Source organism: Fukomys damarensis, unplaced genomic scaffold, assembly GCF_012274545.1.
Source record: "Fukomys damarensis isolate Sample0158 unplaced genomic scaffold, DMR_v1.0_HiC HiC_scaffold_38, whole genome shotgun sequence".
NCBI classification, from domain to species: domain Eukaryota; kingdom Metazoa; phylum Chordata; class Mammalia; order Rodentia; family Bathyergidae; genus Fukomys; species Fukomys damarensis.
Window position 1 is genome coordinate 18412044 of NW_022900950.1, and position 13232 is coordinate 18425275.

General features: G+C 38.1%; 1 protein-coding gene across 2 annotated transcripts in view; it reads left to right on the forward strand.

The window, feature by feature from the left end:
- The window catches only part of Sec24d (SEC24 homolog D, COPII coat complex component), an 87017-nt gene that overhangs the window by 66000 nt on the left and 7785 nt on the right, over positions 1-13232 (forward strand). For both annotated transcript variants that reach the window (XM_010610800.2, XM_010610804.2), the window contains exons 14-20: positions 632-802; positions 3397-3493; positions 3624-3769; positions 5987-6125; positions 6839-6957; positions 10089-10268; positions 11901-12092. In XM_010610800.2, coding sequence (XP_010609102.1) covers positions 632-802; positions 3397-3493; positions 3624-3769; positions 5987-6125; positions 6839-6957; positions 10089-10268; positions 11901-12092 — 1044 coding nt within the window. The remainder of the gene's footprint in view (positions 1-631; positions 803-3396; positions 3494-3623; positions 3770-5986; positions 6126-6838; positions 6958-10088; positions 10269-11900; positions 12093-13232) is intronic.

Consider the following 13232-nt stretch of genomic DNA (forward strand, 5'->3'; position numbering starts at 1 on the left):
AGAAAAAAAAAAAAAAAAAAAAAAAGGAGGGGGAGGCCAAATCTGGGAATGTTTGGGGTTTTAAATAATTGGAGAAATTTTATATTTCTAGAAAAACTGATACTGGGAATATCTAAATTAAAATAAAAGCCCCATGTTTTCTAATATATAATTTGTATGAGAGATACTGAGTGATGAAAATGTTAGAGAAGTTAGAAGGTAGGGTGCAGAAAGAAGATGGTGTGGAAGGAGAACATCATCCGTCCAGCTTTATGACCACATCCCCTCCAGGCAGAGACCTGTAGCACAAAGTACAGGCTCAGGGCTCCCAATGTGTCTCTGCTCTGACCTGGGACAGTGGAGCGGAAGTGGAGAGTCCACAGGCCGAATCAGACCATGCACTGGCCTTGAGGTGTCACACCAAGTCGTCCTCTGGCTCTGTAAGGCAGCATAGAAATGTCAGCTCCATTATGGTTGCTGAGGATCAAATAAAATGAAATGCATATGAATATTTCTTTAGCCCTGTTCACCTAACTGGAAAATGTATGTTTTGCCATTTTAAATTTTCAATGAGAACTCAGTTTGAAACTTCATTTTAAACTGAAAGTACTTTGTAATTTTTCATTTTCCTTTCTTGCACCTTTTGCTTCAGATACTTTTCCAGCCCCAAACCAGTGTCTATGACTCTCTGGCAAAGGAGTGTGTGGCCCACGGCTGCTCTGTGACTATTTTCCTCTTCCCCAGTCAGTATGTGGATGTGGCATCTTTGGGTCTTGTCCCTCAGCTCACTGGAGGAACGCTTTACAAATACAACAATTTCCAGGTAAACAATAGCCATTTATTTTTCTCTGTTTTGTCCAGTGTTAATTTTGATGTTTAGATCCATGAGTTAAGAAAGATGTGCCCCCTTCTGAGCACCTGACAAATTCAACTTTAAGAGCCCTGGAAACCTTACCCTGTGTATGTGTTTAGGGGGTTCACGCTGGCTAAGAGTCTCATTCAGCCAGAGAGTTAGCAGTGTAAGCTGCCATTACATATAAAGTAAGTTTAAAATAATGTTTGAAAAGGTAGCTATAATTTGTTTCAAGTTATTGGAATTTGGGGTGAATAATTCATTACACCCCTCTATTCCACTTTTCAATGAAGGGAGAGATTCAGGAGGTGATCAGAATGTCAGTGCTCTAGCAACTTCGGTCTGTAGGAAGTGGGTTCCTAATGTGTCATTCCTGAACTTGACAAACAGACAGCCCGATCCAGGGTGGGCAGTCACTTGATTCTCCTACAGACAATACTTGAAAGCTTACCATCTTGAGGGGCAGACAGTGCAGGCAGGCCACCTCCCCAGACAGAGGACCTGAAGAGACTGAGCTACGCCCAGCCAGTTCCTTTCCCCAGACGTACTAATCCAATAGTCTAACATGCGCCTCCTATGTTTGCATCTCCATGTGGCTCAGGAGCCAGAAGGGGCACTCACCCAACGTAAATGACTAGTATTTAATCACTATCTATTTTTAATTATCAGATAAAATTATATGTATCTACATTATAAACTAATTAAAAGAATAAGACCAAAGATATCAAATGAAATACATTCAAAACAGATTTAAAGTTGGGCTGGGGATATAGCTCAGTGGTAGAGAGCTTATCTACCATGCACAGTGCTGGGTGCAATCTCCACCATTGCCAATAACAAAAAATTATTGGCCAGGTGGGTAGTAATCCCAGCACTTTGGAGACTGAGGCAGGAGGATCACAAGTTTGAAGCCAGTTTGGACTCCTAAAACAGCTACCTCAAAGTCTACCTGCATTACAAAGCAAGACCCAGTTTAAAAATAATGAAAAAAAAAAAAGGAACAAGTTTTAAAGGGGAGGGCAAGAAAAGGTAATAAGGAAGATGGAAGTGATTTAAAGTACAACATATACATAGAAGGAAATGGCATACTGAAACCTATTATGAGTTAATTTTTACAATAAAGCTTTAAGAACCATTCCCAAGACTTCTGGATAAACGTGTCTTTTTAAGTATGCTATAAGCTCTTAATAATCATAAAATTTAGTGTTTTCCCCCATTCTGCCCAAATCTTATATATTGAGGCACAGAGAGTCTTTCCATGCTGACCAGTGTTAGCTCCTTTCCCAGCAAGGGAAACTTTTGAAGTCTTTGAGTTACAAAGTAATACTGTGTAGTTTCTAGTGCAACAGATATACTGCACTTCAACATTGATGGTTATTATTAATTCTTTTCAGTGTTACTATTAAAAAATGCTGTTGTAATCTAACAGAGGAAAACTTGCTAAGATATAAACCAGGGAGTAAAATACTTTATAACCCAAGAGTATTAAGTGTGTTCATTTTGGCTATGCATTTACCGCACATTGTCGTAAAACTGAATCCTTACAATGGCATTTCTTTCTCTACTTTGAAAGCAAAAATTTTAATAATGTTTTCTCAATAATAAGGAAGAAATGAGAAAAATGATGGTGAAGAGCTTTGCAGGCATCCAGTTGGATGTAAACAACTCAAGTTTATTATAAAGACTATTTTTCCCTGTTTTGTTTATTCCTTCCTTCCCTTTGTGTTTGGGGGACTGAAACGGATGTGTGTATCTGCCTTTCTCCTACTGTCAAGTGTGATGAGAATTTCTTTAAGAGCCTCCCAAGCTAGACTTGGTAGCATATACCTGTATCCTAGCACCCTGGGAGGCTGAGGCTGAAGGATCCCAAGTTCTAGCCCAGACTGGGCACTTTAGCAAAACCCACCCAGCTGGGTATATAGCTTGGTGTGAAAGACCTCGGTTCGATCCTCAGTACCACCACAAAGAAAAAAAAGCAAGAAACTCCCTGACAAGGTCTTACCAGCAGCTTCAGAAGTTGCTTCTGAGCTAGTGGGTCTTCTCGCCCAGATAAGCAGTGCTGCACATGGGACATAGTTGTGAGCAGCTTTCAGGAATGCAGTGATAGCAGAGTACCTAACAAACAAGGCAGAGAGAAAGGGCTTTTACTAGTGCATGAATTGTCCTCTGACTCGGCTTCTGCACGTGGTCAGATGAAAGAACCCGCAGTTTCAGGTTTGTTAAGTGAGCTGTTTGGGTTGCCATTAGTCTTGTCTATCACCTTGAGCCTCTTAGGGGATCAATTTATACTGTTTCCTCAGTTGGAAAGTAAAATCAGTCCTTATTTTCCCAGTCAAAGGTTATGAAAATGGAAGAAAATAAAAGATGTGTTTCACTTGGAAATTTAAGAATCACTGCCCAAAGAGTCAGTATTTTTCTTAGCCAAAGAAACATAGATTATGCATATAATATGCTAATTTGAGATTTAAAAAAAAACAATGATTTTGTCAGGTTTAAAAATAAGAATTGTTATTGTAAGTATTTTACTGCCATCTGGTGGGCACTGATCATACTTTACTTTTTAGATGCATTTGGATAGCCAACAATTTTTGAGCGACCTCAGAAATGACATTGAAAAGAAAATAGGCTTTGATGCTATTATGAGAGTTCGTACCAGCACAGGTAATTATCATTTATTCCCCTTTCAGGTCTCTTTGTGTACTTGTTCTCTCTTCGAATTAAATAACAAAACAAGAAAGAAAATAAAAGCAAACTCTGGAGAAACAAAATTCCCCTGTTTCCTTTTCTTTAGGCTTCAGAGCCACTGATTTCTTTGGTGGGGTTTTCATGAACAACACCACTGATGTGGAAATGGCTGCCATTGATTGTGACAAGGCAGTGACTGTAGAGTTCAAGCATGATGACAAGCTGAATGAAGACAGTGGAGCCCTAATCCAGGTGATTTCATATTTATTCTCGTCTTTTGCTTTTTAGTTTCTTGCAGTAATCTGTGGCTAGTCTAAAACAGTTCTACCAAGATATTGGTCTTTTCATGAAAAAGTCAACTCTCCAAAGGCAGAAGTCACTGGTCGGAGAACTCCTGTGTGTGGTTTCCCAGTATCTGATGCAAATGTGCCACCCCTGTGACATAACAATCGTAATGTCACTGCACATAGACCCAGAAAGCTTGTGTTAGGCACGATGAGCATGGAAAAGCGGGTTTTCCATATTTGTTCACTTCTTTTGGTGAACATTCACCCTTACCACACAAGGACAGTTTCAACAGCAGAACTATTTTTTCACAGTTGTGGAGCTTAAAGTCCAAGACTAAGGTTTCTTGGGGTCTTGAATGAAGGAGTTGTTTCAGGTATCTCCCGGCTTAAAGACGTCTTCTCTCCATGTCTTCACATGGTCTCCCTCTGTTATATGTCTGAGTCCAAGAGTTTTCTTTTCATAAGGACACCTGTCACGCTGGATTAGGGCCCACCTCCATGACCTCATTTTAATGATTTTTAAAGACCCAGTCTCCAAATACAATTAGATTCTGAGGAACTTGGGATTAGAATTTCAACATGAATTTTGGAGTGTCACAATTCAGCCCATAACATCATATAAAGCACTTCATTATATCATAAGCAAGTGGAATAGGATTTGGCTTTGTAATAAATGAAATTAATGAGAAGCCATGCTGGTTTTTGTTTTTGTTTTTGTTTTTGTATCAGGGATCGAACTCAGGACCTTGCACTTTTGAGGCAGGCAGTGGAACCACTGAGCTAAATCCCCTGCTAATTTTTTTTTGGCCATGTTGATTTTTAATTAAAACAGTAATTCATATTTCTACTGGGCATAGTTTTTAGATATCAGTATCCATTTTAGTCACTTTCTCATTGCTGCGATACAATATCTGACACACACAACTTTACTTTTTAGGTATACAGTATAGTTACATTCGTCATTGGGATCTTGTACCCTTACATGACAGGTCTTGGTTCTCATTTTTTCCCCATGCCCCTGTCCTCCCTTCACCCCCTCCCCCTCCCCTATTTACAAAGACTTTGTTTCCATTTTTTCCTTTTCTCATTTTTTTCTTTTCCCTTATTCCCTTTCCCCTACCCTTCCCATTTCCCCTACACCTTTAGCCTTTTTCTTCCCATTTCACATTGTCAGTTATACAATTTGGATCTTATGTACATTTTTAGTTTTCACACCAGAGAAACTATTTGGTAGCAACACACACCACTTAAAGAAGGAGAGGTTTATTTTCGCTCATCCATTTTAGAAGATTCCATCCATAGTCGCTGACTCTGGGGTAGAAACATCATGATAGAAGAGTCTGGCAGAGAAAAGCTGTTCTGTCAGGGATTTAGCTCAGTGGTTCTGGTGCCTGCCTCACAAGTGCAAGGTCCCTAGTTCAATCCCAGGTACAAAAAAAAAAAAAAGAGAAGAAGTTCAAGGCATGATAGCCAGAAAGTAAAGAGAGGGAAGGAGTGACTCGCCTCTGTGAACGCAGCCCCAAATCCTAACCCACATGCAGCTTTTGATTCTTCCGTGGCTCAATGAAGTGATGAGTGCAGCACCCCATAATCCAATCACCTTCCAAAAGCCCCACTTTTGAACACATGAGGCTTTGGGTAAAACCTCAGATTTAATTTATAACACTTAAACGGTGGAGAGAGGTTGGTTGTAAGTTGAGAACGTTAATGTGTATATTTTAGCCACAGACATTTGGAATAATGATTGTGTCTCTGTATTCTTTAAATGTATATGTTGTCAACATAAGACCTCAGTATCTGACCAAGAATAGTCATATGTTTTCAAGGGAAGTGACCTTGGGTAGGGTTATAAATACTTTACGGTATTATTTCTGGACCTGATCCGTGGTAGTAAAATCTAAGATAAGTGAATCTGTGAACAGATATTTGCATGTGAGTAGCCCAATAATTTAAACCAGTGAAATGCTACATAGAAACCCAGCCAATGAATTGATCATTATTACTCCTTGTGGTTGTTCAGTCTTCAATGATAATAAATAATGGAAAAGGTCTGTAGAAAAATTTAAAGATCTTTTATCTGTGCATACTGTTTTGTAAATTCAAGTAAGATCAGGCTAGCCTGGTTGGATATGGCATTGGTGTTGACCAGGAAAATCATATGACCTCAATGTCATTTCTGCAGTGCGCTGTGCTTTACACAACCATTGGTGGCCAAAGAAGACTTCGAATTCACAATCTTGGCTTAAACTGTAGTTCCCAGTTAGCTGATCTTTACAAGAGCTGTGAGACAGATGCCCTTATCAACTTCTTTGCCAAGTCAGGTAACACTTTGCTAAGCTTGTAGTTAAGTAAACCTTGCTTAAATTCAGTCAAGACTTGTTGGTTAACTGAGTCAGTGTCTAAAAGGTACTGTGGTGCTTTAAAGTCTCTAACACTAGATTAATAAATAGAATGATTCAGTACAATACAGTACCAGACTATACAAATTTATTTCCTAATGGGGAGTTGGAGTTGAAATTTAGGAAAGTACTTCTAAGCTATTATTATGGCATATGAGTGTGCCCCTGGGCACAGGTGCAAAATGGAAGGAGACTATCCATGACCTTGAATTGACCTCAACTACCCATACCTTGGTAAGTGTGAAATAGGATGGGTCCCAAGGCAGAATTTTCTTTGCTTTCCTTCTGAGATTCTACACTAAAATGTGAAAGAAGTAGTACATCAGCCTCTAGGAATTCAGAACATCAGAAAACGACAAGATACTTTTCTTTTCTTTGTTTGTAGAATTCCTTATCTAATATCATAAAGATACATCTGAGCCAGTATAACCTTTTGCTATAGGTAGGCCATTGTTCTCCACTGGCAGATGTCATATTTCATCAATAGTGGACTATTAGCAAATAAGTTTAACACTTTTAAGTCCTGCTATTCTTGTTGGAATGCCTGAACATAATAGTAATTTGTTCTTTTTTTATTTGAAGAGATCAGTTTCTAAATTTTTGATGTTCTTTTAATAATGGTTTTGTGCACACAGCCTTTAAAGCGGTGTTACACCAGCCTTTGAAGGTCATCCGGGAAATTTTAGTTAATCAGACTGCCCATATGTTGGCATGTTACCGAAAAAATTGCGCAAGTCCATCTGCTGTGAGCCAGGTGAGCTCCATAAGGTACTTTGTGTTAAAATGTTAAAAACCACTGCATGTTGTTTCAGCACGTAGCTAGTGAGGCTGAGGGTGCTGCAGGCACTCAGATGCTTTCCAGCCAACTATACAGCCAAGAAGATTGAGAACACAGTTTTTGGGGAGCTGTGATATTTTATAGCTGATGTTAAAAACCTGGGTTTTACAAAGTGCCTGAACCAAAAAATGTGTATACATATTCAGTTGACAGTCATTACATTCCGTATAAACAAAAGTATGTTATATGTAAGAAGTGTCAAAACAAGATTCTCTTTTATATATAGTCATGGATATTTTGTTGTGAAATGTATATGCTTAGCTACATTTTAGGCATATTAACAAATTTGATGAGCTGATGGCAGTAATAACATTGTATTTTATAAACATAAATATAATATAAATACTGGAAGTCTATGTATTTAAAAGTTATGAATAGGTATGAATGAATTGTGTCTGGCCATCATGTAGTGATTTGAAATTTTAGAAAAACTTTTAAATGAGCCTCATTTAAACTACTAAAAAACAATGCAAAATCTGAAATCCACATTTATATTTGCATACCTTTTCCTATTCATTTTCTTTCTTATGTTAATAAAAGTAGATGCTCTTTTTCATAGTCTCATATAGAATATCTAAGTATTGAATTTTGATTGAAAGAGAAGATGGTGAACAACCAATGAAAATATTTCTGGTCCATTCATTGTCAAAAGCAGTTACTGAGAAGACATCTGAAAGCCCAACTAGAAGGAAGGCTTCAGTAGGAATGTAGATAAATTTAGGGTCCAAATTCATAATCCTGGAACAGAAGAAAAATAAAAGCATTTATTTAATTGGACTTTTCATAAATGTTCCTTTCTGTGCTGTTCAAATGTCTTCCATTTCTTCATCTTCTGTGTTGATAATTCTCTAAGCAAATTTTGAATCTATAGGAGTACTGTATTGTTGTCTTTATTATTCAGAAAATGTGCCACTTTAGTAAACCCAACTACCAGTACTGTCACACCGTGGGCTGTTGAAAGTACACAGAGCCCACCAGGTGCATCTGGAGTCCAGCCTGGATATCACCCAATCAGAAGATTTTGCTCCCTGTTTTATTATTATTTGCTTTAGAGTTCTGGAAGACATTATTCTGTCTCTGGAGTGTCTCACCCTTCAGAAGGATTAGTTGAAGTAGAACAGGTTCAGTTTGTGTCTTCTCTGGAAATTTGTTTGTTCATGTTAAAATGATTAGACTCAAAACCTTAAGAGAAAAACAGATCTGTTGCCTATTTAAGGGAAAGAATAGTGAAATCTATCAATTCCTTCTGGTTCAAAAGTTAAAAGTGTTGTCTCTACAACTAGGCCATCTGTTTATATGGTTTAATTATTCTCAAGCAAAACCATGGTGGCAGACTTTCTTGATGAATGAATAGAAATTATTTCTTTTCTTACAGTGAGAGTGTTTTTCTCCATTAGCACATTTCAAGTACACCTTCAACCAATGATATTTTTTAAATGATATGACTTAGATGACATTGTGGGATCTAAAAAATTTAGAGTTGGTAGAAATAATGCTATATTTAAAATCAGGAATTGAAACATAGGATACTTGGAATTTAAGATCTCTTCAGAAAATGTAACTACAAACCAAATACCTTCCTATAGTTCACTTAAGGGATATAATATCTGTGGAGAAATTCCTGAAGGACAACCACTATTTTACCATAAAGCCCACAGTTTCCTTGACCCAAGCAAGGCCATCCAGGAGGCACATGTTTTGATTATGTGATGCTGGCCCTCAGCAGAGCTGCCAGAGTTGATACTGGGGGAGGCGAGAGAAGGCACTTAGGGTACACAATTTAATGAAGCGCCCACTCTGAGAATCACACAGTAGATGCTAGGTTATATCCTGACCAGAAAAACAGTAAACCAAATTTTAGGCTCAGATAAGGAGGGTTAGTTTTTTACTTTAAATCTAATAGCTCACAGTTGTGAGCTTAAACTTATTACATTATTTGGGAGTACAGTGACCTCAAGAGGCAACTCAAACAACTGAACAACAAAGTAAGAGTGTTGTTGTTTATTACTACTGTCATTTCAAAACACAGTTTTCCAAATTCAATCAAATGAGACATGGATTTCTGTTTCCTCCTAACTTATACGTTTCCTCTCCAAAAATAATTTAATTGTAGAGAAACTAGGGGATTACATGTCTGTGGATTATAGTTATCCTTGGATGAGAAAGTAATATGGTACTAAATGTTGTCAAATGAAACTATGTTATGCTAGAGAAAAAATTAGTTAGAAAAACTGTTCTTTTATGAGGAAATGTGTTTGACAACTTTTTTTTTTCTGGTACTGGGAATGGAACTCACGTCCTTGCACTTGCAAGGCAGGTGGTAGAACCACTGAGCTAAATCCCCGGCCCTTGTGTTTGACTAATCTTTGACTCTTCAAAAAATGAAAAATTGAGAGGATATATGTTTGCTGGAATCAGTTGGCAAGTTGTGCCTTACATGTACCTTATACTTAGTAGATCATGATAAAAGACCTATGATGTAAAGGGATTTAAGACGATGAATAAATCCAGTAGAGCCTTGATGAAAATTTTTTCAGAGTGGATTCTGCTAAGTCTACATTCTTTTTCATCATTGAAATATACAGTTAAGAAGAAATCATGAATTTATACACTAGTGGTTCAGGAATGTTTGCAAAGTATCATTAGATTCTCTGTGTATTTGAGAGGATATTTTCTTTGACCTGTGCTATTAAAAGGAAGGAAGTAACACTTGATCTGATTATTAGCTATTCTTAGGACATGGACTTGACCAAAGATTAATAATATAGGCTATTGTCTAGAATGTTTCCAACCTGAAGGCTGTTGTCTAGCATGTTTTAAACTGTCAAGTTGCCTTTTAGACTTGCTCATTGTGTAATATTGTAGTGTGTCATTATGGGATGCACTTCAAGGCAGTTGTATGAGGACCTGTGAGCTAAAGTGGGATGGAGAGGAGCGCATATCTTCACAACTGCAAAAGAAAATGATGTTTATAGATCAAATTCAAAATTCAGGGGATCTTTCTTAGTAAGCTTAAGTATATGAAACAAATGTCTTTTTTTTTTCAGCTTATTCTCCCAGATTCCATGAAAATATTTCCAGTGTACATGAATTGTTTGTTAAAAAACTGTGTGCTGCTCAGTAGACCAGAGATCTCCACAGACGAGCGGGCGTACCAGAGACAGCTGGTCATGACCATGGGTGTGGCTGACTCGCAGCTTTTCTTCTACCCACAACTCCTGCCGATAGTGAGCATTTCCTAGAGGAGTCTGGAAAGGAGTCCACTTTTGTGCTTTTCCACGTTGTATCTAAACCTTTTGTTCTTAAGAAAGTCAGAGTCATAAATGACTTCAAAATGGGATTTAGAGCCCAGCCCCCCTGAACAAGCAGTGTGTGTGCACCAACATGCAGTCACTGTGGTGGGAGAAGGAATCAGGAGCTCCTACTTCAACGAATTGTTCAGAGGATGGCTTCTCTTTCCTCATTTCCAAATTGGTAGACTTTAATTAGGTAGACACATGGAGATCTGTAAACAAATTGGAGCAAACTAAGTTTCAGTTGTTGATGAACTCTGCATAATTAAAGGCTACATTTGTGGGGTGGGATCCCATCTGCACACATGTATCTGTTTATACAATACAGTAATGTCTGACAGTCACCACATTTAATCAGATTGCTTAGAGTTAGCCTTGCTTCAGTGGAGTCGGGTTTAGATGAGCATATGTTTGAGGATATCCATACTGTACAAGAGGATCGACTGCGCTTTCTCAGGGGGTTGATATGGCAATGTGCTTTACTTTGTTGAAGTCAATCCTTGATGCCTCAAGTGCCCCTGTGCTCTGTGACCAGGCTCTTTTTCCCTGGGACCTGACAGGTTACAGCTGAAGGAAGGGAGTGAGGAAGGCTGTTGGGATGTACGCAGAATCCTCCTCAGGCTCTTAGGAAGAATAAGGCACGTCTTAAGCAGTCTTAAGTTAGGTTGAAAATAAAAAAGTCATTCATTCTTTTCAATGTGAAGGTTAGAAGTTAAAATAATTGATTGCAGATAAAATTAGATCACCAGCAATTTGTAGGCCAGAGAAACCCAAACTCTAAAGGATAAGAACATCACCACTTCACTGGAATTCTTCGACAAAACCACCACTGCTCACCTCTTGCTAAATCCAATAAGCAGCTACCAATCATCTTTTCTTTATTTCTCTGTGTGTGCTTGAAATTCTGGCCTCTTTGCTGACCCGTCACAGCATCTGACCCAGTTTATTACTCTCTCTTGAAATGCCTTCTTCCCTGGCTTCTAGTCTCTCTCCCCTTTACTGTTCTTTTACCTGGAATGCCCTTCCCTGAAGATCCCCACAGCTCATTTTCTCTCCTCCTCAGGTCTTTACTCAAAAGTTACCTTTCCACTCAGCCTTACTGGACTTTCCTAGTTAAAACTCGCAGTTAAGAAAACACCACTCCCCCACCACTGATGCATTCCATCCCACTTTTCTGTTTCTACCCTTCATGGCTCTTCTTATTTGGAGGGCAGGGGAGTCTTACTGTATAGTTCAGGTTGGTCTTGAACTTACTATGTAGCCAAGCTGGCTTTGAACTCAGGATACAGTCTCCCTCCTCATCTTCACAGGTGCTCCTTCATAGCTCCTAAAAGCACTTACAATTCTATGTATTTTATTTCTTTTATGTTCCACCTTTTCCTGCCTTCAGAAAACCACTAGTTGCACAAGGCACAGAGATTTGTATTTCATGACTAGAACAATGTCTGGCACATAGTAAGCATTAACTACAAATGCATTTGAAGAAAAAGAATGGGAGAAAGTAAAAGAGAGAGGAAAGAAAGGAGGGAGGGGAGAAATCTCTAATTCTCATCTTTGCCCACACAGCACACATTAGATGTAAAGAGTACAACGTTACCTGCTGCTCTTCGTTGCTCAGAGTCTCGACTTTCAGAGGAAGGAATATTCCTTCTGGCCAATGGACTAAACATGTTCCTGTGGTTGGGAGTAAGTAGCCCACCAGAATTGATCCAAGGGATATTTAATGTTCCATCTTTTGCACATATCAACACAGATACGGTAAGTATGTTTTATATATCCCTGTATAAGAATAAAAATCATAATTATCTAATATAAAATTATTTGCATAGAGTGGTAGCCAAAATACATGACTTGAATAGAAACTGCTAACACTTCCAAATTATTTACTCTATGCCAGTTTGCGGTAAATACCAATACTTGATTTCATTTCATTCTCAAACAAATCAATGACATGGATATTGCCAGTGTTTTATAGATCCCTGTATAAGAATAAAAATCATAATTATCTAATATAAAATTATTTGCATAGAGTGGTAGCCAAAATACATGACTTGAATAGAAACTGCTAACACTTCCAAATTATTTACTCTATGCCAGTTTGCGGTAAATACCAATACTTGATTTCATTTCATTCTCAAACAAATCAATGACATGGATATTGCCAGTGTTTTATAGATGAACTGGTTAAGGCTGAAAGACAAGTTCCTTCAGACAGTAGGTGGCAGAGACAGGAACGGGATTTAGATTTTAAGCCCAGAGCTCATCATTGGTGCTGAGCTAAATACCTAGAAGAATTCAGAAGTCTTTCTTAGGTGTTTGGCTTTGGACTAAATCAGATTGAGGAATTACAAAATAATAATCTCACAAAAACAGGCTATATACTTTTCTGTGGCAAGCACAACAGATTAAGTGTGAGTTTAAAGTGGAAATGAATAAAAACTTCTTTTTAAAGTGTCACGGGAAAAGTCAGCAATAGTTCTGTTGAGGGTCAACAATTACTGCAAAACTTCTTGTAGGACTTTATTGTGTGGGCACCATTGCAGTGGTGGTAATCGTCTTCCTCTGCTTGAAGGCAGATTCCTTAGGAATCTACAGTAGGGCTCCCCAAGGCCTTAAGTCATGGCAGGATGGCTTCAGTCTAGGTGTTCTACCTAATTTCTGGTATGAATGTATGACAGAAGGATCTACAGCATCTTGTACAAAGGGACAGGAATAAATTTTAAGGCAACAAAGTTAAGTGGTCAGTTTAGAAACCTACATATCAATTCTGAATGTCAAAAGCATATTTGTAAAGGAACTAAGGGTGTCTATGTCTCATTAAGAGACTAGTTTTTTTTTTCAGCTTTAATTGAGTTTATTGGTACATTTTAGGGATACAGTACAGTTACTCATTGTTGG